Raw genomic sequence first — 27,791 nt, forward strand, 5'->3', positions numbered from 1 at the left:
GTGGGCAGGACCGAACCGGGTGCCTTCCGACTACCCTAGTCCACATTGCAAAAGAGTCCAAACGATCTTATAGACGGGCGTGCCGGTAAACTTTGACTCAACAACAGCCCAGTCCACAAAAGCGAGGTACAGCCTACCAGAACAAGATTGCGATATACAATCCAAGTCTATACTGAGCTGACAAAGTATATGTAGAGGTATAAGTATCATTATGTCAATCACCGCACGATTCCGCAGCCTGCCTACGACTGAGAGGGAGCGGGGGCCGCTTGATTGACAAGGGGCTTAGCCAGTAAGCACTAGGCCACCACAGCCCTGGCGTCCCCCATAAGCAGTAACAGCTAATGCGCGAAACATGCCACTAACCACCTGGCCGTTGTGGCTGCTGCTACCACGCCGCTCTCCGATTGGCCACTAATTCCCGTAGGGGCTAAGGTCCCGCTGTCAGCTACCACTGTTTACAGCGTCTACTGGTTACCCCTAGTTGTCAAACCACTTTTATCGTGACTACTTATATATACGTGAACCGCGAGTATGTCCAGAAAAAGTTTTCCAGACCGCCGCATGGCAAGGAAATGCCATATTCATTCACCAACATTTGCATCGGGTTTTGCAAGTCGCAATGGCGATCACGATGAGCGGGCTGGGATACCCCCAGGAATCACCTGCCAACGCACCGTCCACCGGTGAAGCGCAAACACAAGACGATAGACCTGAGCCGAAAGTGCACGCCTCGGCTGAGTACAGTGCAGTCCCCGTTGACGAAAGCCAGAACGATGGCAAAGCAGACGAGGAAGGAGGCGCACCCACCCAGCCCCGTCGAGGCTGTTGGGAGGCCATCCAGGACTGGACGTGGACGCTGGAGCTGCTCTCGCTCGTCTTCGCCATCGCCTCGACCATAGCCATCTGCATCATCCTCTGGCTGTGGGACGACCGGCCGCTGCGGGACTGGCCGCTGCCGATCCAGCCCAACTCGCTCGTGTCCGTCTTCTCGACGCTGGCCAAGACGGCGCTGATGCTGCCCGTCGGCAGCGTCATCAGCCAGATGAAGTGGATCTGGTTCGAGGAGCCGCGGCGCCTCAACGACCTCCAGACCTTCGAATCGGCCAGCCGCGGGCCCTGGGGCTCCCTCCGCCTCATCTGGACCACGCGCGGCAAGGCCTGGATCACCAAGGCCGCCTGCGTCGTCACCGTGGCGGCGCTGGCCTTTGAGCCCACGGCGCAGCAGGTCCTCAGCTTCGAGACCCGGGATACCGTGTCGGGCAACGCCACCGCCTCGCTTTCGGTAGCGACGAATTGGACGTCGGCTTCGTTGATGCTGGGCGAGGAAAGCTTCTACAGTGCGTCGCGACTCTTCCCCTGAGCATCCACGAAGTAAGAAAGGCTAACGCAGTGTGCAGAACAAGTAGAGACACAAGGCATCCTGCTGAGCGCCTTCAGCGCCAGGGCGCAGAACAACAGCGTCCCCCAATTCGAGTGCAACGCCCCGACCTGCCGCTGGGAGAACGTCGAGACCCTGGGCGCCTGCTCGGTCTGCGACGGCGGGCCCCGCCCCGCCTCGACACTGATGCGCAACGGCAGCTGGGAGTTTTTCGCGGGGGCGCCCATCAACTTCACTGTCGGCCCGGCCCTGCCGGACGGCGGCTCCAAGTTCCCGACGCTCGAGCTCCAGCCGCGGACGGACCGCTTCGTCATGGAGGCTCCGAACGGGATGGACATGCCCGACTACTCCTTCATGAAGTTCGCGGCCATCAACTACACCGACGCGCGCAACGCGGCCACGGACGGCACCAGCGGCTGGGTCTGGGAGAAGGACGCGTCGCTTGACTACTACTTGTGCCGGATCCACGCGTGCGTCCAGACCTTCCCGGAGGTCACGGTCAGCAACGGCGTATACCAAGCCGGCGAACCGACAAAGAAGTGGCTCCTACCCGACCCCGTCGTCCCGACGACCCAAGACCCGACCATCAAGTACCGAACCGAGGAGGAGGACGGAGCCGGCTCGGCCCCTGAAGACTGGACCGTCGACTTCGGCACCGCGCAGCGCATCAACGCCGTCCTCGGCAACCTGATGACGGGCAGCATGACCCGCACGCCGCGCGGGTTGGAGTTCTGGCGCCAGGGCGGTATCACCTTCGGCGTGACGCAGTACATCCTCGACCACGGCCCGGGCGGCGTCCTGGCCAACTTCGCCGCCATCCTATCGGCGCAGATGCGCAACGCCGACAACGCGGCCGCGCGGGACCTTTCCGGCATCGCCTTCGCGCCGCAGACCTTCATCGTCGTCAACTGGGCGTGGATGGCGGGGCCGCTGGGCCTCCTGGCCATCACGGCCGCCACGCTCGCCCTCGCCGTGGTGCGGAATGCGTCGCGGCCGCTGGGGTACAAGGAGTCCGCCGTGGCGCTCTTGTCCCTGGGGATCGGTCATTTGGGGGCAGATGGAGGGCAGTTCCGGGGGAACCCCTTGGGGCAGCGGTATTCGGCGAACCAGGCGGAGGCGGTGGCGGAGGGGATGGCGGCTAAGTTACATAGGGGGGCGGATGGGGAGTATATGTTTGTTAAATGTTAACCCATTAAGGAAGTATATACGCAGTAACCTAGTATTAATATTAGTATTAATATACTTTAATTTAATAAAAACTATTAATCTATAGTAGATTTATAGAAAATAAAAACAGCAATAAACAGCAAGTTACGTTAAGAAGAGGGTATCATACCAATGCAAACACGTCATCTTCTCACGTCTTAGTTCCAAGACTGATCATGTCCACCCAGAGCCTGAGTTAACTCCACATAGTTACATTTCTACTTAGAAAGCTGGCATACGCATCGGACGAACGGCCATGTTGCAAGATAACATCAACAAGTACCTATTTCTGGCATAGAGGCAGTGTCCTCCACTCGACATTTAAGAAACAATGAATAGCTCGGGCCTATCGCTTAACTAAGACTCGTACTTGGCAAAGCATAAGATGTCAGACAATTTGACCTTGACCCCTAGCATTACACACATTCGTTTCATTCTACCTTTCATCATGTGCCACGCAGCAATAATTGATATCCCCAAAACAATCTCAAGACTACCCGAATGCTCTTTGTCCGTACTCGAATACCTTCGTGTCTCAATCTGCCGGATTTGTCATTCTTCGCACTCTGCCGCCCATCGCCGTTTCATTCTAATCATATTCATCGCGGTCTATGAGTCCAAGGTGCAGTTGGGCCCGGTCATAAGGGAATGACATTCGTGATATCGTCGGATGTTGTTTACCTCTTGTCTACCTCCAGAAAATTGGAACAGACTTGCTGTATGTGTCTTCTTCGTCCAGCGCAGAACCACACGATTCGTGTCTTTGGATAAAGACCTTGGCTTGCTCGCGAAGACTTTCAGCGTCTGCCACGCTGCGCTCGGATGTATCTTGTGACATCACAAGAGATAGAGCAAATAGATTTCGTGCATGCTCAAGCGGCATCATCCGACTGTGGAATTTGGTCACTTCCATTGAGTCGAGAAGGTGTTTTCTGAGGTTACCGGTCAGAATCAGCACGGACTCAGTGACGCATCGAGACACTTGGTTTCAACAGATAGCCGGGTTTTTAAACTTACCTGGCAGCTTGAATCTTGCCTTGTTTGAGACAGCACATCCCAATACGATACATGCAGCCCCCGTTGAAAGGATGCAGTCGGCCTTTTTCTCCAGCCTTCAGCCATGTATTCTGTGTTTTGATGAACAACTCTTCAGCGGCTGCGAAGTCATTCTGTTGCCATGTCATGACACCTTGCACAAATTGCATGCTTCATTTAGTCAGCCCAGGATGCATGTAAATAGAGGTCATCGGGAACAACTCACTACCCCAGCATTGCCCAGTTCACAGGCTCACCGGCCATGATTTTTGGGTATGCAGCATTCATCAGTTCGGTGGCCCCATCATAGTCCCCGACGTATACTTTTGCCCGTGCATGGCCACTTTGTAACAACGCGGGAACGTCTGAAGGCCCGTCTGACTGACTATCCCGCAACTTCTCCCACCACGCATGGCTCTTGTCAAACCACGTCAAGGCCTCGCCATGACGGTTAGCAGTGTTGGACATGAAACCAATGTTCTGCGCCGTGAGGCAAAGGAGCCAAAGCTTCTGGGGGTTCTCGTTCACCCGAATCTCATAGCCTTCCTTGCTCACTTCGAGTGCTCGCTCTGCTTTCCCCAAGCTTTCGAGTATCTGGCTAAGGTGTGAGAGAGTACTCGCCTTCAAGTCTTGACTCACTGGTTCATGCTTCATTGTGTTGATAGCAGCCAGATTAGCCTCGCACATGTTTTCTCCTTCCGCAAGTGCATTCGTTTCGTAGAGGTATCTTTTTTGCATCCGAACTATGTCAGATAGGATGTCTTAATTTACTAGAAAGGCTTGGAGTTTTACATACCGTTGGCAGTCTCCAAGAAGACCACTGAATTCTGTTGTTGCATGTAAATCTGGAGACTTCTGCTTCTTAAGTTCTTCCATGTAACATCCTTTCAGGTGTATGACGTGCGGTGTGTATGTGTTGCACAGATCCCATGCATGATATAGCTGGCCCCATGAGCTATCCTCTCCCGGATAGACATCTCGAAGCAGGGTGACAGCTCGGTTGAAGTTTTCTTGCTGCTGATCAGACTTCAGAAAGTGTTTGAACTGGGCCTGTACAACCCGGTGTATGGACAAGATCCTCGTGTCTCTGTCTCTCTTAATCAATGCCAAAGTGATCAGCTTTCGCAGCGCTGCAGACAAGCTGTTTTTCGTCAATCAATGATAATCTCATCTTGTTTAGGAAGGGAACATCAAATACCTAAATTCATCAGCACAGAACTCGAGCCCTTCCGGAAGCCTACGGCCGTTCTGGTGCTCAAACAACTGTTGCGGAATGCCATCCGGCATCAAGATGGCAATAACGCCAAGAAGTGCAAAACTCTCTTTGTCCAACGCCTGGAATGAGAAGTCCCAGAGAGCAGTCAGCTCATTAGAAGCATGTGCGCGTCGTGGATCCTTCAGGTACATATTCATGAACTCTTGGATCGAAAACTCTCCATCGTGAATGAGGGCTGCCATATGTTGTATTGCAAGAGCGTGTCCACTGAGTCTCTGTGAAAGGACCAGAGCAGAGTTTTCTTCGGCTTCCGTATCACGCCCAATACTCCTTTTGAGGAGGAAGATGAGAAACTCCGATCCTTTCTGGCCGTCCCAGGAGCTTACTTCCAGACCGAAGGAAGCAGGCTCAAAAGCCAACGAGCGATCTCTGGTGGTGATGATGGCCCTTCCATGGCCTGATCTAGGCCAATACGGTGCTAGAAGATCACTAGACTCCGCATTGTCATACACGATCAACCAACTCGAGTCTTCGTATACAAATGTCAGTCAAACACTTACACGACCAACTTACAATGCAAACCAACCTGTAGTATGTAGCCAATCTTTGACAAGAATCAGATTCTCGTCATCTGACTGATGCTGAGCACCAGGAAGCTTCAGTCTAAAAGCGATGTCCGTGAAGCTCTGTCTCAGCGACATCATCCCCTCGGCCCTTACCCAAAGGCAGACATCGTATTCGTTCTCTTCATATTTCCGTTGTAGGTAGCTAGAAGCAATGGTGCTTTTGCCGACGCCACCTAGTCCGTGCAAAGCTACTGAATGGAAAGATAGGTTGCTGTTTGAATAAGCCAGGCATTCATCGAGCTGGAGGAACACGTCAACGCGATTGAAGAAGCGTGTAGTCTTCGAGTGCGGGAGCATCAGGTATCGGACCCGAGGGCCTTTCGGCATAGACTCGATCCGCATTGGAAGATTGACTTGGATCAATTTTTCCACCCGTCTCAATGCCTGCTCCAATTCTTTATCGGTCGATATGTAGTGGCGCTCAATGCGTTGAGATGGACTCCCAGTCGTTTGGTGGGATGTAGAAGTTCCAACTTTAACTCCCTGTTAGCTGTGCTATACGTCATGCAAGCCATATTGATAGTAAGAATCTCATTGGACCCCCGACATGGACTCACAAAATTGTTGGTGCTCGTCTGCTCCATGAACATAGATGACCGCAGCAACGAAGAAATCTACGAAAAGCACTTGTATATCAAAGCAACTTTCCTTGACAAGATTCCCTACGACATGGGAGTCACTGGTGTGACTATTGAAAGCCTCTGCTCGATGGGCGAATGATTTGATCATCCGCGGTATGTTACCAAATATGGCAGGATCTTCAGCGATAACCTGATAGATGACATTATGTCAAGTCAATAGATCGAAGCGAATGGTGTAAAGACTGACCTTCAAAAGGCAAGTGAGGCTGCCCCAGAGAAATGCCACATCAAGGGTTGGGCCAAGCTTGCTGTGGAAGAACTCTGTAAAGTTGTTAAGATGTCCCAGGGCTGGACGAATGAGTGTGATGGCCGGTGACTCATCGTGAAGAACGTATTCCTGCACGGTATTCCAGGATCTATACTGGTCGACAATGCTCCTATCGTCGGGGTCAAGTTGGTTCCTTAGCTTATCCACCGTCTTCTTCCACTCAGTCGAGAAGAAAACCTCTCTGGTTTCACATTATTCAATCAGGAATGAGCAACTCGGGATAGGGATGTTGAGTGACTTACAGAGCGGAGGTCTCCATCGTCTCTCTACTCAAGCTTTATCACTGACGCTGACTAGTGAGATATGAGGTCCTGATCGGTACGAGTGCGCAATCAAGAGTTATCTGTGATAGAAATCTACGATCAGTGTATAATTCCAGCGTATTGAACTCATGCAAAGTAATACTTTGCCCTTCGTGTACCTCTTTTCATCGATTTTCTCAAGCCATGTAGATCGTATCTGTTGCCGGGCCACTCAAGAGATAGGAATGAAAATTTTGACGGCGCGCCCCTGCTTTGAAAGCGCGACAGTCACTACTGTGCAATCTCGAGTTGTATGAGAGGCACATAAATGTAATCTTGTGCCGTTGAGTAATGAACCTAATAGCGAAGTGTGTTTGTATTTGCATATGTTCCGAATACGACAGTGCTAGCAAATTGACTGCCTGGGGATACCACTTACCAAGGGTGTGAGATGACGTATGTGTGGTAGGGGTAGGCGGGGTACTAGATCGGCTCAAATACGCAATACAGTACTTCACTCACAAATGTACCGGGTGTGATGGATTTCGAGACAGACACTTTGGACCAAATATGGCCTTGTAATGTCTGGAAAGAAAGGGATGCCGCGAAAAACAGGCTGTCCAGGGAGCATTTGTAGGGAGTACATCAAATAGCGAGACATGTGGAAAACGCCCAAACACATCCTACCGCCAATGAAATATATTAGCAGGCACCATGAGCGCTTTGCACTACTGCAAGAACCATTGGTCTTCCTTCCTCCACCGCCCGGCTTCGGCAAGAACCCGCGAATGGTAGAAGAATATGGCAAAACTTTGCCCCTGTCTTGATCAACGCAACACCGTGTGATACATAGTAGTACGCATGGCCAAGTTGGAACTTTAGTGCATTGCGCTACTGCATGAGCCCATGGCTTGCGTTACCATTTCGCCCGGCCTTAGTGAGAACTCGTGCGGGGTAAGAGATAAGGACCAACTTAGAAGGGAGTGGGAGCAGATATCTGGGGTGAGTCTAGATACACAAGAGAGACTTGATTTACCCCTTGATTGTTAATGTGGAACCGCCTTCAAATCAATCAGAGCCAGTTATGATGGGATGGTGAAATTTTATGTGGCGTGGGACATGTGCTTCTCCCAGGTCACACTGTGGAATTATTTGAATCTCCCATTCTGCAATCAGAGAAATGTGCAACCATCCTTCACACTTCAGATCACTGCCCCTGTTTTCAACTACAATTTTCTCTTTTCGGCCATTCCTCCCGATAGAGTTCAGATTGAGAGGCTCACCAACAGCACGACATCATCCTCTACGTCTTGGGCGTGTACGTGTGCACATTCCCAGAGGCATCATGGATGCATCCAGGCATCCCAAGAACAAGCATTGGCAGTCTGTTGCGACAGTGCAGCTTGCCAATAAGAAACTCTTCGATGAGTTGCCAGAGAGGCAGAAGCTATATGCACATCATCTAGCAAAAGCAGCATGGCATGGAGCCCGAATCTCATTACGTCAGATCTCCGAAGAAGGCCCTGGCATCTACAACCTTATCATGGAACTCCATAAGTCTTGTCAAGGAGACTGGGGAAGCTTCATTGAACAAGGCAGAGCTGACCGTGATGAATTGGACGCGTTTCTAGAGTTCGCTGGGCAGTTCCTCTCCAGTCTCGGGAATTACTATGTGAGTACAAGCAATCTTGGGGACATGTCTAATCATATCATATTAACTAAGTACAGAAACAAGACCGAAAGGTTGCGCCGCCAATATCCATCGAAGGACTTCACAAGCTAGCTGATATCTCCCCAAAGGCCAGAGAAGCCTTGATTCAGGTCCTTGAGCCCATGATTTCTGTCCCTCCGTGCAGTCTTGGCTTCCCTGATGAGAAACATGCATCAAACTACTACCCCGGAGAGACTCGAATCACTAAGGAGGAAGTTGCATGGGTGTCCGAGATCATGAAACAGCATTCCCTTGAACCTGAGAACACACGGGTTCGAAAGACTATTCGTGGGTCTGAGAATCCCTGCTTCCATGTGCTACAAGGATCTGCCGATACCTCCGAGGCCCCCATCCAGCTTGACGATCGCAATTCGGGTTCCTCTGTCTATCTAGACCGTGGCGATCATGCTGCAGAACTAGCAAAGATCTGCGTCGAACTTGAAGAAGCTGCCAAATACGTGACTAACGAGAAGCAAAGCACAATCTTGGGCCACTACCTTGAGAGCTTTCATACAGGGAGCCTGGCAGCTTATCGTGAGTCTCAGAAGGTGTGGGTCACTGACATGTCACCACCGGTCGAGATCAGCTTTGGCTTCATAGAGCCTTACAGAGACCCTGCCGGGTTGAGAGGAGAGTGGCAAGGTGTAGTAAGTATCGCCGATCCAGCGGAATCTTCCAAGTTGAAAGACTTGGTTGCCAACGCGGACAAGTTCATACGCACATGCCCATGGGCCAAGGAGGGCGAGAACCACGGCAAAGGCCCATTCGAGGCGAGTCGTTTTCAAGATCCTGATTTCGCCATTGTTCATTGTAGGTGCTTCATACCGTCAATACAAGCGGCGACTAACATAAGCGGTAGCGGTTGCCTACGTGGCCAGCACTATTTTTGAAGCACAGAACCTGCCAAACGTTCGTGTCTCCCCTTATAAAGATCTATCTTTTCCATGTTGAAGTTTACTGAGACTGTCATAGTACAACGATATTCGCCAAAATGAGGGATCGAAGAACACAGTCTGGGCAAGTCGAATGAATGCCAATGAGAACCCTCATCGGCCTTGTCCTTACGTCCATCCATCTGAGTTCAAGTCCTACAGGGGCTGCAACCATGTTGTACGATTCCTCGTGACATCTCTACACGAGCTCTTGGGTCACGGCACTGGGAAGCTCTTAGCGGAAACTTCTCCTGGGGAATACAACTTCGACAAGGAGAACCCACCTATCAGCCCACTAACCGGACAATCGATCAAAAGCTGGTACATGCCCGGGCAAACGTGGACAAGCGTCTTCGGTGAACTGGCCGCCACCTTGGATGAATGCCGGGCGATGCTGGTTTCCTACTATCTTGCAGAAAACAAGGAAATTCTCTCCATTTTTGGTTATGATGATAAAACTGCCTTGTCAGCAGATGAGCGTGAGCCTCGCCGCCCAAATACATACGACCGCATATTATTTCTGTTTGCGGAGCTAACTTTTCCAGTTGTCTACTACACCTACCTCCATGTTGGTGTCGAAGGCATCCTCGCTCTCTCGGCATACAATGCCGATGACAAGGCTTGGAGTACCCCTCATGCATGGGTTGGTGATCTCGACTAGATTTTGCATGAAGTTACGCTGATCTTCATCATAGGCAAACTACACTATCCTCCGGCATCTGCTAACAGATGCAAATGGTTTCATGACAATCGACCATGACCCAGAGGCGGAGACTCTTCATGTACGCATTGATCGCAACAGGATCCTACAAGACGGAAAGCCTTCACTTGGTCGCATGTTACTGCATCTTCACATATACAGGTGCACAGCCGATTTCGACAGCTGTAAAGAGTACTACGAGCTCCTTAGTGGCGTGGAGGGACAGTATGAGGAGTGGCGGAAAATTGTCGTGGCCAACCCGGAACCAATGTGGAAGTTTGTGCAGGGAAACACGATTTTAGGGGAGAACGGAGAGGTCGGGTTCAAGATCTACGAGGCATCAAACGAAGGAATCATTCAGTCATTTGCTGACAGAGAAGTCTGAAATAGCATCAGATTCAAGATGGATACACATACAAGAACAAAATAGCTGAGCCCACTTTCCTACTGCAATTTATCCCAATCTGATGGTACATGACAATTCAATGATGCTTGTGCGTGGTTCTCCTCTGTTCCTGTCATCATCCACTAGGATGTATGGCATAGTACAGTTGCGCCGCTCCTATTAATAGTTGAAGTACTGCCAGTATGATAGACGCGCCACCGACCCACAATACAGCCCAGAATGTGTACCACTGCAGTGGATTACGCCGATCACGCCAGATCTCCCTAACTTTATTGGGCTGCTGACGATGATTGTAGCGTTGAAGGGACAAGAGTCGCCGCCCGTAAATCGGGAAGTCATCCAGGGCTGAGTAGGTGTTGGACTCCTGTAACTGAGATCCGGTCGCATCCAGATTCGAAGGCGGAAATATCGCATCTGGAACGGCTAGTTGCTCGCCTGATCTTCTAACGGAGAGGAAGAAGTCTCGTATCCCACGGCGCGGATAAAGGGGCGCCGTGCAAATTGCCCTTAGAAAGGGGTCGATATCGTTAGATGACGGGTTAGAGGATGGAGACAAAGAAGCTCCTCCCGGATGTGCAGTCGAGTGAGTTGACGAGGCCGATGCATGTTGTGGCGGACTAACCGGTGTCGGTAGCTGCAAAAGATGTCGCGCAACGAGTTTTCGGGATTGTGCAGACTGCCCGAATAAGACCCGGTAGGAGAGCAAGATCTCGCGATGCACGGCGTCGGCCTCGCGTGTGTGGTCGCCAGGAATCGTCACGGAAAGGAGCTTCGTAGTGATACTATAGGAAGTTAGTATTGGTGGCACAACGTCCCAAGGCTAACATATATCCGGGGCTGCGGGCTTCGACTTCTTACCTTTCGAAGGTTTTCATGCGATTAGCTCTTAGAATGTTTGCTACGCAGAATGATGGAAAGCGGAAGATGGATAGAGTACGCGTGACGGGGTTGAAATGGAGGTGTGAGGTTATGGTGTCAACCCATGTCAGACGCACCCGGCCCACGGTGGACAGAGAAGAAAAGTTCAACGCCGAGTTGTACAGCACGTCTTCTTGCATAATATCCACAGCTAGAGAGCTTTCGGTTATTTCGCCATCGTTGTGATCCGTTCTGGTTTCGGTCTGATTACGGAATGAATAGAAGAGCTTGCTAATCGGTCGATTGATATTCTTAACAGTAAGCTTGCGAAATGAATTCTCTGCTTCAAGGATTGGTTCTTGCGGAATTAGCGCCTCCCCGTCAGTTGCAGGCGTCATCTCGTCGTTGATGATAGGCGTGAGACATCCTGTGACCCAGCACAGCACAGCAAACATGGCTTTGAGAACATGTTTTTTATCTTTTCTGCTGATACCGTGGGTTTCCATCTGTGCTTCCATAATAAGCGTCTCATAGGCCCGTTGAAGGCTAGGATCACCATTGGGTTCTTTCCGGAACACTTCGACGACGGCGAAGCACCAATCCCAGCAATCGGATGCTCGACGCGAACTTTCATGGTTGCGATTGATGATAGTCCAGATTACATCGAAATCCGGATGGAGAAGTTGTTGAAAGTTTCTCTCGAGGTTACGACAAAACGTCAGAAGGCCTGGCCATCTTGCAATGTCGACGTCAGAAAGTCCAAACAACTTTTGTATTGCTTCGGCATGTATGTCTCTCGTATCCTGTGTCATTTGTCAATATCTGAACATGTGATCGCACTTTTATAGGCTCATTGGGAAAATACCAGAGCGATAGTCTGTAGCGGCACAGTCTGGAGTGTAGTACGGGTCTAAGGTTACATATATATCAGCATAGGCAGTCCTACCACACTCACGTACATGCCTAAAGGCTCACAAACATTCCTGATACTGGTGACCCTGCGAAAAAGTCGACGAATGAGATGGTCGTTCACGCCAGTATTTGTAGCATCGAAAGCATTTCCTGCTTGTTGCTCAATATCGACACTGGCATCAGTATCAATATTTTGCGAGGGGATAATGGATGAATTATTGATGTCCATTGCTTAACCAACTGGAAGAAGTTCTAAAGTCAGTAATTACGGAACTACCTGGATAGGTTTCATGCTCTGTCTAAATTTCAAGCTGGCTCAAGTGGTTCACCAGTCAGCCCAGATAACATCCTCCCTCCCCCCGGCTGGCGGAATAGGCAACCTCATCCACATTCAAAGTCTGTGACGAGGCTGGGGAAATGAAATACAACACCCCAGGCTCACTAGTAATGGCGTCGCGCCAAAGCAGCAATAACAAATATGTACTTCTCTGCCATAAATGACGGTGAATGTACCACCGGTCTAACCATGTCAGTCGGGGCCGCGTACTGTGGCGCGTCATACCCTAGCAAGCTTCGGCACATAAGCATTATGCTGAAAGGTACAGCGCCTTTGGCGCCGCGCTAAGCCTCCTTAATCTCTGTAGGTCGTATCAATAAAGCCTGCTTATGCTGATGGATTCCAGCCTTGATGGAAATGATACCAACCACTGGAGCTGCGGGCTCAATATCAACAAGACACGTATCTGTCTGCACATGTCTGAGGTGTGTGGCATGACACGGGCGTCGTGGGCGGCTTGTCTCTACAAGCTCATTGCATGATCAGCACATTTCATCACATTTTAGGCGGCATGTTGATCATACGTTCCGTTCGCTTTCAAGCCGTCCATGCACGCTGATCAACACGAGCAGGTGTGCAGTAAGCCAAGAAATATAATACTACAGCAATTGGTTGCTGGATATGCTTACATGAAAACATACGTGATCATCGATAAGGCTCTTGAAAACAATTGGAAGAGAAAAACGGTGTGGTTACACAGCAGTCATGTATTGACGCCACTACCAAGCGGCTAAAGTATTGAGTGATAAGGCTGTGTGCATGCATAGATTCACCCCCATCATGGGAAGCGAACAATCGGCATCATCCTTGGATGATTTCACAAAAATCAGCCCGATATCGGGGAGACTAGACGTTGTAAATCATGATCAGAAACCTAAGTCCTCCGTCCATCCCAGTCCTGATGGATCAATGACTGATGGATGGCTGTTCAGCCATCCAAGCTTCCTCGAACCCTTCCTTATTCACTCCAATTTCGCACGAACCAAGTGCGCCTCACTGTAAAAGAAGGTTAACTTGAGATGAAATAAGTAATGGGCTTCGAATTCACGTACTTGCTTGGCTTTTCTTTCTGAGCGTTCAGGTCCACTTGTCTGGGCTCATTTGCCACAGTACCATGGCCACCATCAGCATTGGTCAGAATGTAGCTGCCGTCTCGGATGTCTTGACGGCTCATTGGATCCAAGGAGGCATGCCAAGCCTTCCATGGCTGAGGCAGATCTCGTTGTTCGGCTTCAGTAGGCATACTGGGAGTCTTGTGTGGCAGTTTTTGTGATAGTATCGAGGTCTTGGGAAAGGATGTTGCGTCTTCAAAACACAGTGATCTTTGTTTGACAAAGTTCAGAGGCCTACTACGATGAATCAGTACTCTATTTATCTGTCCATTCACTCCGACATATGAGCAGACCGTTCTGCTGGTACGGTATCAACGTTATCAGCAGTACCAATCCTGCATTTCGCCTCACTTGACTGAAGCCTCTCCAACTGCCGACTCTCTACCAGCCCAATGAAATATTGACACGACCCTGATCTTTCCTCGTGATGCGTCTGCTCATCATATGATGGTGTAGTGGCGTCGGAACATACATCACTGGAATGGATCAATCTGTTGTGAGGATGTCATTCCATGCATGCATGAATACCATCATATGATGGCTAATCATCCACGAACATGACAGGGCTCATCAAGTTAGGCCAGATAGACTGTACTCAGGCGGCAGTCACCGCAGCCTGAGTGCTGTGACTACAAGTATCATGTGTTTTACCAGGTACACAGCCTGTGAACAAACTAGTATACATACAGCGCATCCTTAGAAAGTTGGAAATTCACAATTGCATCCAACGCATCTTGGACGACATGGAAGCACGCGTGAAGTACGTGGCTCGAAGTCCGCTTCTGGAGAAAGAAAAATCTTTCTTCGTTGACTTTCCCGTCGATCATATCCAAGGTGCACGATCCTCTAATCATGAGCCAGACTGGCAAAATGTGGAGGTCATCCCAGCTGAAGACCCAACTGGCTTTGAGCTTGACAAGCATGGCTTTTGTTTTCTCAATGCCAAGACTCAACTCGATATAGAACGAGTTTACAGCAACAAAGAAGAGACCCAGGATGACTATTGGTACCAGATCGAAGCCATCTTGCACGAGGCGTTTCCACAGTACTCAAGAATTGAGTGCTTTGACCTTACGGTAACTTCAACGAGTTTATTTGGCGACCTCTATTTTCCGTTCATATCCCACGCAATATGTTAATTTCTTTGCAGGTTAGGAAGCGAGACTCAGATTTCCCTCGAGTGGTGAGGAACTATCAGAAGTACGAACAGCCCTCAGCAGTGCCCCACTGTGATTATTCACGGCATGGAGGTTTGATGGCACTGGGGTATTCTTTCCCTGGGCAGGAAGATTACTGGAAGGACAAAGATTTTGACTTGCTGAAGTAAGTATTTGACTGTTCTGTGCGCTTATTAGGGGCAGTACGACAGCAACTTCAACTCAGGCTAACAACTTGATTCACGTTGGATAATAGCGTTTGGCGACCACTTGTAGGTCCAACGGATGACTGGCCATTTGCATTGGTCGACTACCGTACCATTAACCCCGACGTTGATATCGTTATTAATGATACCATACGCCGCGAGGTGGTGGGCGAAGACTGTTTACTTCACTATTCCAAGGAGCACAAGTGGTATCATCTCAAGGACCAAGATGTCGATGATCTCATTATATTCAGGAATACTGATGCACAGGGAAAACGAGCACGTGCGTACTACCTGAACCCCTTTAACATGCCTCACTTCTTTTCTCGTTCTTGTTTTCTTATTATTACTGTTATTACTTTTTGTTAATACTGATTACTTGATAGGCGCTTTCCATTGTGGTGTGCAGAATGCAAATTCTACTGGACCACCTAGGGAGAGTGTAGAAGTTAGGGCAGTCGCTATCTATTGATGGAGTACTCATGTTCTGTTGCATGAGGAGGCAATTAGGCTGTAATGTATGCCAGCTACTCTGTGTTTACAGGATCCATTTCAATCCATTCACTTGGTTGGGTACCCTTTGCCTCACCCGGGTAATTATGCATATGTTATGCAATGTATTAGGCATTATGAATACTTTGATCCCTGCATAGTAGACACCCTAGTGCTGGCGTAGCTGTTGCCCCTTCCAAGCCACGTTGCAGCGGCGTCAACACATACCATCAAAATTATCAAGTCTCTTTACCAACATCTTTTGCGCTTGGAAAGTTGATATTTCTTCGACGCCCGGGGTACATTGAGTTATCTGATGAGCTGAGTGATATTGGTGTTCAAGATGCCCTCCACCGTCAGAGAAGTGGTTTCAGGTTTTCTGCACTGTCAGACTGGGCAGTAGACTGGGTGCTGCACTGGCACGCCACCATGTGTTTGATACCACGTAACGTGCTTGGCCGCATGCTTGCTAATTATTTCCAAAAGGACTGGGATGTGCTGAGCTAGTGGCGCCAGGTGCCGAATTTGCGGCAATGGTCGCAAGGGGTAGGAAAGCTTCCCCCCCCCCAACATCCCACCTTTTCCATTTTGGCCCACCTTCTCTCTCTTTCAAGATTGTCCTGTTCAATCCATTCTCATGGCTCTCCCCGCGTCATCCCATCTCCCAATGCCAAAGAATCCGCATTATCTTTCATACTGCAAGGAACACTGAACAAAGTGTTATGGGATGAGTGTCGATTTATTTGGGACTCTCGTTGCCTTGTCGATGATCCTGCATCCGGTGATCCAGCATCCGATGACGAGGTGAGTGTTATTCTCTCTGAGCTGAACGTCGTATTATTATCTAATGTTCGAGATCTTAGGTTGCGGTATTCGGTGCTGAAGGAAAAGTTCTCACACCAGATAACGAGCCTCTTCGATTCCATCTACAGCATTGCTTGGACTTTGGGCCGCAACCGAGATATCGACTACATGCCACAATTCAGAAGAAACCTAACGGTCCAATTGAAGAGGTAGACCTTAGGAACCAGGACGTTGCGCCTGGAGACGACCAGCAACATTTCAAGAAATGCATTATGGATCTCACCGAGCTGGTCAAAATGCTAGGACTGGGCAAAGCTATGGGTTTATTTTTATCCAAGCCTAACGTACCTGGTAATTAGGCATCTCTCGCAACGCCTCTCATGTGTCTATCGTTACACCGTCCGTTCCTCTCTCCTCAAGAATGCGATGTTATCCCGAAGTATCGTATAAATTGAGCTTCGATCTGCTGCGAACCGCAGATCATGTTCTTTCAAGGCCTGGTCCATAACCATGTTGCATGAGTTTCCTTGCATAACTATTCGTGACTTGCGGTCGCTCTTTTCCCTCCTTTTCGCTCCAGTATTTTGTTTCATTAGGTGTAAGTGAACTGCCCCAGTCAAGCAGTGACTTTCGTTTTCTCTGGTTACATTTCTATTTGAGGGAAGGTTAGAATAACTCTTAGTATCTCACTCTCCATCTCGAACATCCCGTCGCTTTTTAGAGCTTTTTGCATCTAATATTCTTCCTTGAAGATGCCCTATGTTGAACTCATGAGCAATCGCAATAGCCTGCGTCGGCTGCTCTTATTCATTGATTTTCACCGACGGGGGCACTGCATGAATCGCTTCTCGGATAGAACCCAAGGTAACAGTTTCGAGTTTGATACATCCACTTCAAAGGTGATGCGCAGCTACACCTTTCGTTAGCCCTGCCCACTGTTAGTGCAATGCTGATCAGCCTGTAGGGCTGAGTTTAGCGTGAAATTTCCCAATCATTGCTACCAGGCTAGCCGCTCGTTATCAGGCGGAACATTCACACCTCAATCTAGTCTGCGATAGCTCAGATGTGTGTTCAGGAAATGACCTTGCAAGGTTGCTTTCGCCAGTGAATTGACTCTTTCAAGACTGCTCAATACGCTTTGCCAGCATCAGCCCGAATTGGGAGTGAAGTCTCACTCTCCAAAGCCACTACCAACAGAGTGCTTGGTAGATACTCCACAGTGAAGCAGGGGCCCAAAAAGCCCTGACAGGGATTCTGGACCGCTCGGATCTTATCGGCCCCTACTTGATGACTTGGAATGGCAACCCGCTAAAGGAATGCTGTAAGAAGTGTACTACCACGGTGAACTGCTGCGTGTGTCCCACCACGCAACCGCGCGCGCCTACCTATTGGATGCTTCCTCTGCCACTCTTCCTTGTAAACAGGCAAGTCTACATAATAGTCAGGACCCTCTTCTTCCAAGAGGACCGGTTCATCATCCTCCCCTCGGGAATTAGGCTGGATAACCCAGCAAGTGAACTGGAGCGGCACTCCGCGTCCTTGCCTTGCGATTCTTATTCGGAAGACTGCCTCTTGAGGCTTCCGGTCTTCTTTGCTCCGTCGGGACTCATTACCCGTGCCAGTTGGGGGATAACAGAATCAGCCGGAGAAGAAAAGTCTCCGAGCGTTGACAGTAACCTTGGACGTCATTTCTGCACGAGTGTGTGCCCAGCAACCTCAGTATGTCCCTTTTCGTCAGGTTCATCCCCGACTTGCGCTCGAATGCCGACTTTCAAGCATTCAACATTCGGCTTTAGTGATAACCCTAACTACCATCTGATCATTCCATTTGCAAAGGAAATTACTCTTTTATCCCCTTGAGCGCTGAAAACAGCTCAAATAAAGGAGACACAATCTGTTATATCTGATTGGAGGCATGGATCAGAACCCGGCGTGTGCAGACAAGTTGGAGTAGAATTTGCACGCCGTTTGATTGGATGCACCCTACAAAAAAATGTAGTCCCCACTGTTTGAGCTGTATTCAGCGCTCAAGGAGATAGAACCGCGACTGTTGTCTGGTCATCCAATTGAGGGACCAGGTTGGCTTCACGCCATTGCTTGGCAGTGTACCAACCGTTCTGCTCTTCTGTCGGGGCGGCATGCGCAAGGTCAATGTCAGCTGTTGATAGAAGAGTGGCGTTTTGGTTCCCATGCTATCCCACTATGATTATACAGTCGTCATAGTGTATCACAAGTTTTGAAACCATCTCTATGTGGCAAGAACGTCCTAACAAGCTATGCGTTTTTCATGGCCGTCCCTTTTGCAACGCGCTCCCATTTAGACCAGGTGCGCCGTTGTCTTCTTTGCAACAAACAACTAGACCGAACCTAGGCCTTGTTCTGCACATTCCTGCTCATAGCAAGCACCCTGTGCCCATGCCGGTAGAGCAGGAACGGCACCGGCGCGATGAGCGCGGCGACGATGCCCACAATGGTCAGCGACCAATGCGGGCCGAGTTTGTCGTACATGGCAATCGAGGCCGGGCTCAGCGCCCCCGAGACGAGATAGCGGGCAAACGTCATGAAGCCCAGGGCCGAGGCCGCGTACTGCAGGTAGACGTAGATGATGTACATGTACGACGCCGTGAAGATGCAGACCAGGGCGTAGCCGAAGAAGCCCGAGGCGACGATGGGAGACCAAATGCTGATGTCAGGCTGTCCGAAGAGTCAGCAATGTTTCCCTAGACCCAAGAGAGGTCACTTACATAACAGGTCCAGCCCATCCAAAATAGGGAGATGGGCATGAACAACGAGGCTCCTGCCATGGCCCAGTACAAAGACACCTCGGGCGCCAGTGCTTGTCCCGCGGCGGCCGCCTTGGCCGCCGCCTTCTTGGTGAGGTGGTAGATGTACGGGATCATGAGCAGGCCGATGAGCACACCGGGCATCATAGCCGCAAAGATGACGAAAGTGATGCTCAAAGAGACGCCGTAGACATTGGTGAAGATGTAAGGGTAGCCGTTGAGGAAGGTGAAGAGGACGAAATAGAGCAGGATGAGGTAGAAGGTGAAGACGAGGATGATGGGCTCCGTCAGCGCCAGCGAAAAAGGCCGGTACAAGTTCACAGCCAGCCGGGCGCCGAGGGAGCGGGCCGACGCGTGTTCGGCCTGGTAGTGCTCGTCGCCCGTCAGGTCGCGCAGGTGCTTGGCGCGCCACTCCAGGAGCAGCGGGCCGTAGGTCTCGGGCTGCACCAGCAGGACCAGGACGAGGGCGGCGCCGATGATGATGGTGGAGATCCAGTCGGCCCACTCGAACCCGATCTCGGGCGTGTAGGCGGCGATGACCGGTCCCAGGATCGGGCCCGCGTAGGCGCAAAAGGTGATGAAGGGCAGACCGAAGGGGATCTGCATTGGGGTCCAGATGTCGCCGACCGTCATGGGTGTCGCTGCGAAGACGGCGTTAAGGAAACGAAAGGCCAGGGCGGCGCCGTAGTTCGGGGCCAGGGCCTTGGCTATGGAAAAGAGCATGACCAGGATCATGGCGGTGAAGTAGATGATGTTGCGTCCGAAGGTCTCGGAGAGGGGGGCCGAGACCAAGGAGCCGACGGCAATCCCGATCAGGAAGATGCCGGTCACCATGGATCCCTGCATAGGACTGACTCCGTAGTGTTCATCGAAGGCTGCCTGCGTGGGGCCGTCGATCGAGGTGGGTATGGTCAAGGCAATCGACAGCAAGCAGCAGGCCACCATGGCAGTCCATTTCTCGGCAAGGCTCCATTCTTGCGGGTTGTTGGCGTCTTGGTCTTTCCAGCCGACCAGAAAGACGACCTTGCCGTCCTCCTTGGTTGGACGCGACAAGGTTACTCCAAGTACTCGGGGCTGATCAACCGAGTCTCCTTGTTCAGTCTCTGTTAGTGCCACCGGGCGATTGTTTGAACTACTGGATTCCAACTTGTTAGTCTTCTCAGGCTGAGGGTGAAGGGCGTCATGTTTGGCGAGTGCGAGGTCATGCTCGACATCACGTCGCAGACGATGGTACTGCATAAGAGACTGCATGCTGGGGACGAAGTATAACTATGTAGGTGAACAACTCAGAGACTGAGACCAGCATAATCGAGACGTCTGGCTTCTGATGACCGTGAGCCTTTCTTGGAACTGGAGCGGCGAAGACGTGTAGACAATGGTTTCCGTGTGATTCTAACTTCTAGGGTTTCAAGAATGCTCAAAGAAACAGTTGAATTAAAACGATGAACTCGCTGACAAATTCCTCGAGACTCTGGCCACCAGGCTGGCTGACAAATTCAGAGATCATGGCAGGCACTGGTATCCAAACAACCCCTTGCGTCTCCTGCCAATCAGCTTCATTGTGTCGCGATCCCCTGGCTGCCCGGCAAATCGAGCTAGGAATCTACGAGACCAACCGTTGGCTCTGGTACAATTCGTAAAAATGCGAAAACCACAATGTCGAGATAGTCCGGTCCAACGTCCGGGACGCGCTCAACGCAATGAATGTGAGCTTCTGACGCGGCAGACACATAACGCAATTCGAGTCCACCTGCATATATACGCTATTTCGGGAGGATACCAAGGATCACACAGCCTAGGTTCTAGAGTTCGTCCTTCGTCAAGAAGACCAAACAGACGATGGTCGGCCAGATCATTAACGTGGGGCTCGTGAAGTTAGGCAAGTAGTGTATGCGGCTCAACCTCATGTGGACGACCTTCGGGCATGACAACATCCTGCACGCGCCGCGGGCCAACTGCATCTTGGACACAAAGATGTGCCGGAACACCTACGGCATCAAGCCAAACCGCGAGGCCCTCGAAGACCCTCGAAGAGGCGTTCGAGAACATGGCGGACAAGGGGTTGGGAGCCCGGTCTTCTATGCTCCACCCTTTTGCCCTTGTATTTGCTACAGCAGAAAATACATTGTACGAAAGATGCAGAACGCCTATGAAGGACAAGAAAAAGTAAGATGGCACGAGTCGAGGAAACGACACGAGAAAGAAAAGAGCAAAAAGCAAAAACATACAACACCGAGGATTCCCAGGTCGTCACCGACCCTAGTACTAATTCGGCTCTCTGCTGCTTATATATGGGAGAGCGGACGGGATCCCTAGTTTTCAGGAGGATGTGGTCGTATGTGATAGGAACCCGTGATTTGGGGGTCTATATCGCGCATGTTTGCAGGCTTTTTCAAAAGCGCGTGGGTACAGCCCAGCGGTGTGGGGCAGCTCGCCCCCTCCGACCCGACAACATCTCGAGTCAAAGCTAGACATATCAATCAGGCCGGCAAAGCCGTTCGTATTGGGCTCCTCAGTGCCAAAGTATTGACCTCGTATTGGGGTTTCGTACTAACTGCATCGCGCATAAATAGCGCCCGCTAGAACCAGATCAGGCCAGATAGGGCAGCGAAAAGAGGATTTTGGGGGCTGCGCCCCTGCCAAATGCCGACGCTAGAATGCACCCCGCCGCATTGAGAACCCACCTTTCGCCCCTATTTTGATTGACAGGTTCGGACTGCCGGGCTCAGCATCGTGAGATAAAACCGGCCCACGAGCCGCTTTAAAAAGAGATGGCATTCCTGGGTTGCTGCTGATCTTTTCGCCCACAGCAAGAGCCTTTCTCCCAGCGCCAATTGATAGATTGTCTCGCGACATCGTCAACCCACCTTCGCTAATCATGGCCCCCACCGCTCGTTCCGCCCTCGTCGCCGTCGCGCTGGCCCAGGCCGCCGCGGCGGCCGGTGTCGTCGAAATGCCCATCACCTTTCGCAACAGCTACGCCATGGTCAGCGTCGAGGCCGGCACGCCCGGCGAGGAGCACTTCCTGCACTACGACACGGGCAGCGCGTCGACCTGGATCGTGGACAAGCAGTGCGCCCAGGGCGGTTGCAACAACTACAGCGGGTGAGTACTGACGACACCTTTCCCCAGGGCGAAGCGCACGTCGCTAACATCCCCGACTCTAGCTTTCCCCGCGTGGGCTACAGCCTCGACGCCTCGTCCAGTGGCGAGCAAATCAACGGCTCGGTCACCGTCGACTACCTGGGCGGCAAGATCGCGGGCTCCAGCGTGCGCGACACCTTCCGCGTGGGCGGCGACGCGACGTGGAACCAGACGTTCCTGCTGGTGAACGAGAGCACGTGGGCGCAGATCCCGGGCGACGGCTTCCTGGGCCTGTCCTTCGACACCATCAGCGACGGCGCCACGCACACGGTGCCGGAGACGCTGCTGGGCCAGGGCGCCCTGGCCGCGCCGCGCTTCGGCCTCTACGCGGGCACCGAGCTCAACGACACGAACGGTAAACCGGGCGACGGGCGGCTGACGCTCGGCGGCTCGCACGAGGACACGTACGTCGACGGCGACCTGACGTGGCTGCCGGTCATGAAGGGCGGGTCGCCGGCCGAGTACGAGCTGTGGCGGGCGCCGCTGCTCAAGTTCTCGGGCACGCACGAGGGGGCCGACGGGAAGCCCGTGACGGGCGGGCGCGACTGGGAGGGCCAGTTCAAGGCGTCGGGCGTCTTCGACACGGGCGCGGGGTCCATCTCGGTGCCGAGCCTGGACGTGTACCTGATGTACCAGTCGATCGGGTGGGACTTTGCGGCGATCCTCAGCCACGAGCACACGCCGCTGTGCAGCGAGTTCAACGCCAGCTGGTCCGTCACCTTCTCGTTCGCGGGCGAGGCGGCCGGCGAGTACCGCGACGTGGTGCTCACGGGCGACCAGCTGGCGCTCCCCGGCTTCGCCAACCGTGACGACGCCTGCTGGCCGCCCTTTGAGCCCGGCAACAACGACGGCTTCTTCCTCTTCGGCACCCCGCTGCTCGACCAGTTCTACACCGTCTGGGACTTTGGCGGCGTCAAGCCCGACGAGTACAAGCCGCGCCTCGGCCTCGGCCAGCTCAAGAAGGAGTACAAGCCCCACCTCTAGACGAGATTCTGGAACGAGACATGTAGGAACGAATCAATATAATTGATGTGAATTGAAATAAACTTTTCTGGGTCTATGTGAAATGCCTGCCATTTCATGCAAACGTCTGTTGAGAACAAAGAAGTTCGCGACGAGACTGCACCAACTCTGTTAACCGTTTTCGTATGAACACAGTTCAACCATGACATCCTTTGTTCGTCTTCTGGCAATTTCTTTGCTGCGTACTCGACCACCAGGCCATGACAATTGGTTTCAGACGCTGCCTTTGTGTCGCAGACGCGATATTTTCCCACTCAATTGAACCTCGGTTTGCCTTGGGACGCTACACGAGTGCAGTATCTTCATATACCCATTTTGCGCCCAAAACAATGTCTGCCCAAGGCGGAACGCCGGCGAGGCCCTTATCTCCCTGGGCGATAGAGTACGGTGTTTCGCACAATAACGACCTTGGGGATGGCCGGGACCACTCCCTGCTGAATCCGATATTCCCTTTGCTTCGTCCCGTTTTTTACAATGATTTACCTAAAAGCAATGAGGGCGAAACAGATATCGACCAGATCCTGCACAGTCGGTACAGGCAGCTTGTAGGTCACCCTCCCGTCTATACTGAGCAGTATTGCCCGTTCTGATTCTTCTAACGCGGACGCCAGGCCGATCTCGGAGGAATCGTTTCACATCAGCTCGGTCCGTTAAATGAGTACCTAGGCGATGCAGGGGTCCGTGGCGGCCATTCCACCGTTGGCTACGACGGCGACCAGAACCGGAAGCGTCACCGGGATAGGCTTCTCACCGTAGACGAGGGCGCCTGGTTTGACTGTTTGAAGAAGGAGAGGTGGTGGGAATTGAATCGAGGCTCTCTCATCGATACAAGGCAGGAATCTCCCATCGAGCGCTGGAATCCACAAGAGGAGCGGATCTGGAACGAGCTGTGTATCATTCTGGAGTTTTGCAATAGGACCTTGACCAAGCTGTTGGAACAAAGGGACCCTTGGTAGGGAGCCTTCTCCCCTCGCCTTCCATCTTGTGTATGTTTAATTCTCATCGGTGCTATTATAGGCTGGACGCTTTGTTGTTTGGAGACCTTGCCTACTCGGACCTTTCGCCAGTGCCGCGGGTATCTAGTCCCTCTGCCCCAAAGGATGATCCCGTAAAGGCCATCAAGTACCGCAGTCCAACCGAACTGCCCCGTCGACAGGAGTACTTTACCACGGCCCGGGACCGGCTTCATCGCCTGACCGAACGTCTTTTGTTCGGCTTTCGTGGTCGGTTTTGCCCTGGTTGCTCTCGGCTCTATGTGCCTCTGCTAACACGACCTCGACATGCCTGAGATGAATTCAGCTATAGAGAGGATACGGAAGCGGGCGGGAGCAAGGGTTGGGGCTTAACTGGGTTCGCTCGATTCAATCATAAAGAGCGCCCTATGATCTACCTCAATAACGTACAATTCCCACAAGCCCTGCCATTATTCTGTTAGTCCCCCAGCTGACGTGATTCTTTAGGCACACCTGCGGGTGTTGGTGGAAAGAGACTCGACTACGCCAGCCCAGGCATCGATAGCGCGCTTTTCCCAGGCCTGCACTATTCTGCACGAGCTGGCCCATGCGATATACCGTGGCCGGCTGGAAGAGTACCAGTTGGCTGCCATGCCGGAAGCGTACATGGGAGAGGAGCAGGTCCGAGAAATAGGCATGAGCTTTACCAATCATGTATTCGGTGGCACTATGCTGGGTGCGCCGCTACCATCGGTCCTACCTGAACAGGTTAGCGGCCAAAGAATCACCCTGACGGACCGGAACCTCGAAAGTAAGGAACTAATCGAGACCTATAAACAACTCCCTCGAGATGGATGGCATGTTCTCCGCTTCCGAGATAACCCGACTTATCAGGCGCTTATCCCCCCGTTCGTCTGTTCGGCCTTGTTCGAACAGAGCCACTGGGATTCCCTGGTGAGTACGAAGGGTACCAGCGCCCTGCAGCCCGCACGACTTGTAGCATGGCGCGGGCGCGTGATTCTCAAATCGCCGCACGTCGACAGATTTCGACAGCCGTTAGAAAGGCTTGCCGAAGCGATGCATCAAAGGGAGCAAGAAGTGGAAAACAGGTACCGGAGCAGAAACCCAAACAAAGACCGCCATGAAAGCATGTGGGAGAGAAGTCTCTGGAGCCACACCTCTCTCAGAAAGGACATTGCTGCATTCCGCACGTACCATTCTCGCGAGCTACTAGCCCCATGTCGAAGGATCGCGGAAAGATATGTGAAAGCTGCCGAGGAGGGCTTACAAAAACCAAGTGCAGGTGGAGACAGAACCACCCATCTACGGGGAGCCTATTGGGTGGTCAAAGGAATAGCGTACCTGTAAGGCCCTTCCTTACCTTCCCCGCCGTCTCTCCTTTGGGTACTAATAACCCAAAGTATGATGGCTAGCTTGCCCAGGCGGGAAGCCGCTAATCACGCTATCCCTACTGCCCCGGTGCAGGAATGGCGGGACCCCCAAGACCACACAAAGAGTGTCACTGAGATGTTCCAGCGACGTCGGGGAAATGTGAGAGTGTTGAACCCTCCCTACGAGTGGCTGGCAGAGTTCAAAAACATCATAAAAGATAAACTTTTCACCATCTCCCAAGTTTACCACAGTCGGTGGGTTGCTGAGTGTATTAATACCTGCAATGAGCTCGAAAAACGTCGTGGGCCCTGGGGGGATACCTGGGCTCCATTTATATTCAGGGTTCCTCGTTTTGAGCCGAACAATAGGATTGCAGCAAGCTCGCTTTCTGCCTTGTGGCTTAAGTCTGACGCGCCCGGATATCAGTCGAGACCGGAAGAGCGTTTCCTCCTGCCCAAGGAAATCTTCGAACACGGTCTCGTCTTGGTCAAGGCCGCCAGTCCCCAGGGCTGGTCGTGCTACGAGATCCCCAAAGGGCAAGGCGCCGCGGTGCGAAACGTTTGGGTGAAAACGCCGTACGGCAGGGCCCTGCCGGGAAACAGGCCGGGCGACAAGACGGTGGCGGATCTCCGTGCCGCATTGAGACGGTCCAGGCCGCGCGGAACCTTGATTCCGTGGTACTGGCTGGCCGAGGTGCGTTATGCCCAGCTAGCCAACGACTCCTGTTTGATTACTATACAGGCATGATGCTAACTTTCTTTTAGGTGGCCGAGTTTGACGGCACTTTAAGCATGCCCGACTGGCGTGTAGCAGAAGGCGGTGTTTATGATATCACTAGTAGGTCTTGCTGGTCTCTTAGGCATTTGTTTGCTCTTCTTCTCCCTCTTTCTTTCTCTCCCTCTCTCTCCCTATTCTTCCTCCTTTGACGAGTGTGCTGATCAATTTATCCGCTCGTACTAGAATTTCTTCAGAGCAAAGCGGGCAAAACGACGGCGGCTACGACAGCTTTCCCGGGTCCTCGCCAGGTGTATATAGATTTCAGTATTGTCCAAGACCTCCGAACATTATTACGGCCTTACCTGTGTGCGCTTATAAAGCCCGATAACAACACTGAGGCCACTTTGCCCGAGGCCAGTGCGCCCGAGGCCACTGTGCGCGAGGAAGAAATTCGTGTTTGGACCAAAGAAGAGCTGGCGCACTACGATACTCCAGAACACGGTGAGTCAGAGTTCTATTATCGGGTTAGCATCGAATATAGAATGGGCTGTTGACGCTTTCGCCCCCCGGGGCTGCCAACAGGTGTGCGGGTGGCTTACAACAACAGAGTCTACGATGTAACAGGTATGTAACTTTCTTCCGTCCCTCTTGTATTATATCCAGGATGCTGACCTCAGGTGCTTAGCCTACCTTGACCACCACCCTGCGGGCTATGACCTATTGGCACGACGTGGCGGGCGTGACATTACGGCGGATTTCGATCAAAACCATGTCCCTTCGTTGACGGCGATCGATACGGGCGAGGCCAGGCACACCATCGTCGATTTGGGCCGCCTCGTGCCAGCCCAGACTTCCATTCGCAATGACCAGGTTGTGCTAGACGGCTACGTGTTTGCGCTGAGAAACCTTGCCGGAGCGGCGACACGGCGACGCTGGGCCGGCAAGGTAGTGCCGGCGAACTTGGACCAGGATCACGAGGATATAGGAAGAATCTTTGCGTTATACAATCGCGGCAACGACCTGGCTGTGGCCAAGTATGAGGACATAGCAGGACGCCCGAACATGACGCGGCTCTCCAAGGAAGACCTCAAGGCCCACAACGCGACCCAGAGCCCGCCGGATAAGGATTCCGCGTGGGTTGCTGCAAGGCAAGGCAACCGCTATATCGTTTACAATATCTCCGGTACGTGAAATGAGGATACATGCAATTCAAGCGCGACACGATGCTAATCATCTCCTCTCTTCACGCTATAGATACCATCAATTACCCGAGATTCTTCCCAGCCAACCCACCGTGTTCGGGGCGCGAAATCGAATGGAAGGCACTGGCAGGAGAACTTACTGATGACCGGTTAATATGTCAATGGCTGCGGGAGAATCTCAGCCACCGCGAGATCGGTGAGCTGTCGGGGTGAGCGAAGGTATCGATTAGAGGAGTGCCTTTGAAGTAATTGTAGCATACACCATCTGGAATACTGGAATGTTTAAAATAAGCTAAGAAACCCCCTCGCGTAACACATCGTCAACGTAACAGTAG

At 51.9% G+C, this 27,791-nt stretch overlaps 9 protein-coding genes across 9 annotated transcripts; 5 read left to right on the forward strand and 4 right to left on the reverse strand.

Annotated features, from left to right (window-relative positions):
* Positions 1–622: 622 nt before the first annotated feature.
* Positions 623–2,569, forward strand: PG985_014933 (uncharacterized protein; the record flags this gene model as incomplete). Its single annotated transcript, XM_066834699.1, has 2 exons — positions 623–1,340; positions 1,401–2,569. 2 exons carry the CDS (start codon positions 623–625, stop codon positions 2,567–2,569), a joined length of 1,887 nt encoding a protein of 628 aa, XP_066677309.1.
* Positions 2,570–3,275: 706 nt separating this feature from the next.
* On the reverse strand, positions 3,276–6,632 carry PG985_014934 (Tetratricopeptide-like helical; the record flags this gene model as incomplete). Its single annotated transcript, XM_066834700.1, has 10 exons — positions 3,276–3,477; positions 3,605–3,793; positions 3,849–4,216; positions 4,262–4,349; positions 4,419–4,763; positions 4,821–5,327; positions 5,412–5,817; positions 6,022–6,235; positions 6,293–6,554; positions 6,616–6,632. 10 exons carry the CDS (start codon positions 6,630–6,632, stop codon positions 3,276–3,278), a joined length of 2,598 nt encoding a protein of 865 aa, XP_066677310.1.
* Positions 6,633–7,960: 1,328 nt separating this feature from the next.
* PG985_014935 (uncharacterized protein) lies at positions 7,961–10,343 on the forward strand (the record flags this gene model as incomplete). The annotated part of the gene is made up of 5 exons (XM_066834701.1): positions 7,961–8,287; positions 8,344–9,136; positions 9,186–9,235; positions 9,299–9,901; positions 9,954–10,343. The coding sequence occupies 5 exons, from the start codon at positions 7,961–7,963 to the stop codon at positions 10,341–10,343; spliced, it is 2,163 nt and encodes a 720-aa protein (XP_066677311.1).
* Positions 10,344–10,486: 143 nt separating this feature from the next.
* Positions 10,487–12,363, reverse strand: PG985_014936 (uncharacterized protein; the record flags this gene model as incomplete). The annotated part of the gene is made up of 5 exons (XM_066834702.1): positions 10,487–10,520; positions 10,571–11,146; positions 11,223–12,025; positions 12,088–12,132; positions 12,178–12,363. 5 exons carry the CDS (start codon positions 12,361–12,363, stop codon positions 10,487–10,489), a joined length of 1,644 nt encoding a protein of 547 aa, XP_066677312.1.
* Positions 12,364–13,433: 1,070 nt separating this feature from the next.
* PG985_014937 (uncharacterized protein) lies at positions 13,434–13,714 on the reverse strand (the record flags this gene model as incomplete). Its single annotated transcript, XM_066834703.1, has 2 exons — positions 13,434–13,467; positions 13,524–13,714. 2 exons carry the CDS (start codon positions 13,712–13,714, stop codon positions 13,434–13,436), a joined length of 225 nt encoding a protein of 74 aa, XP_066677313.1.
* Positions 13,715–14,326: 612 nt separating this feature from the next.
* PG985_014938 (uncharacterized protein) lies at positions 14,327–16,601 on the forward strand (the record flags this gene model as incomplete). The annotated part of the gene is made up of 5 exons (XM_066834704.1): positions 14,327–14,659; positions 14,734–14,906; positions 14,997–15,229; positions 16,157–16,242; positions 16,302–16,601. 5 exons carry the CDS (start codon positions 14,327–14,329, stop codon positions 16,599–16,601), a joined length of 1,125 nt encoding a protein of 374 aa, XP_066677314.1.
* Positions 16,602–18,609: 2,008 nt separating this feature from the next.
* Positions 18,610–20,276, reverse strand: PG985_014939 (MFS general substrate transporter; the record flags this gene model as incomplete). Its single annotated transcript, XM_066834705.1, has 2 exons — positions 18,610–18,936; positions 18,987–20,276. 2 exons carry the CDS (start codon positions 20,274–20,276, stop codon positions 18,610–18,612), a joined length of 1,617 nt encoding a protein of 538 aa, XP_066677315.1.
* Positions 20,277–21,903: 1,627 nt separating this feature from the next.
* Positions 21,904–23,153, forward strand: PG985_014940 (uncharacterized protein; the record flags this gene model as incomplete). The annotated part of the gene is made up of 2 exons (XM_066834706.1): positions 21,904–22,130; positions 22,193–23,153. The coding sequence occupies 2 exons, from the start codon at positions 21,904–21,906 to the stop codon at positions 23,151–23,153; spliced, it is 1,188 nt and encodes a 395-aa protein (XP_066677316.1).
* Positions 23,154–23,521: 368 nt separating this feature from the next.
* Positions 23,522–27,669, forward strand: PG985_014941 (uncharacterized protein; the record flags this gene model as incomplete). Its single annotated transcript, XM_066834707.1, has 9 exons — positions 23,522–23,737; positions 23,804–24,144; positions 24,210–24,415; positions 24,696–25,509; positions 25,588–26,230; positions 26,302–26,374; positions 26,498–26,755; positions 26,940–27,437; positions 27,509–27,669. 9 exons carry the CDS (start codon positions 23,522–23,524, stop codon positions 27,667–27,669), a joined length of 3,210 nt encoding a protein of 1,069 aa, XP_066677317.1.
* Positions 27,670–27,791: the final 122 nt, after the last annotated feature.

The sequence above is a fragment of the Apiospora marii genome, assembly GCF_038362585.1.
Source record: "Apiospora marii strain CBS 49790 chromosome Unknown utg000012l_segment0_segment0, whole genome shotgun sequence".
Classification (NCBI taxonomy): Eukaryota; Fungi; Ascomycota; class Sordariomycetes; order Amphisphaeriales; family Apiosporaceae; genus Apiospora; species Apiospora marii.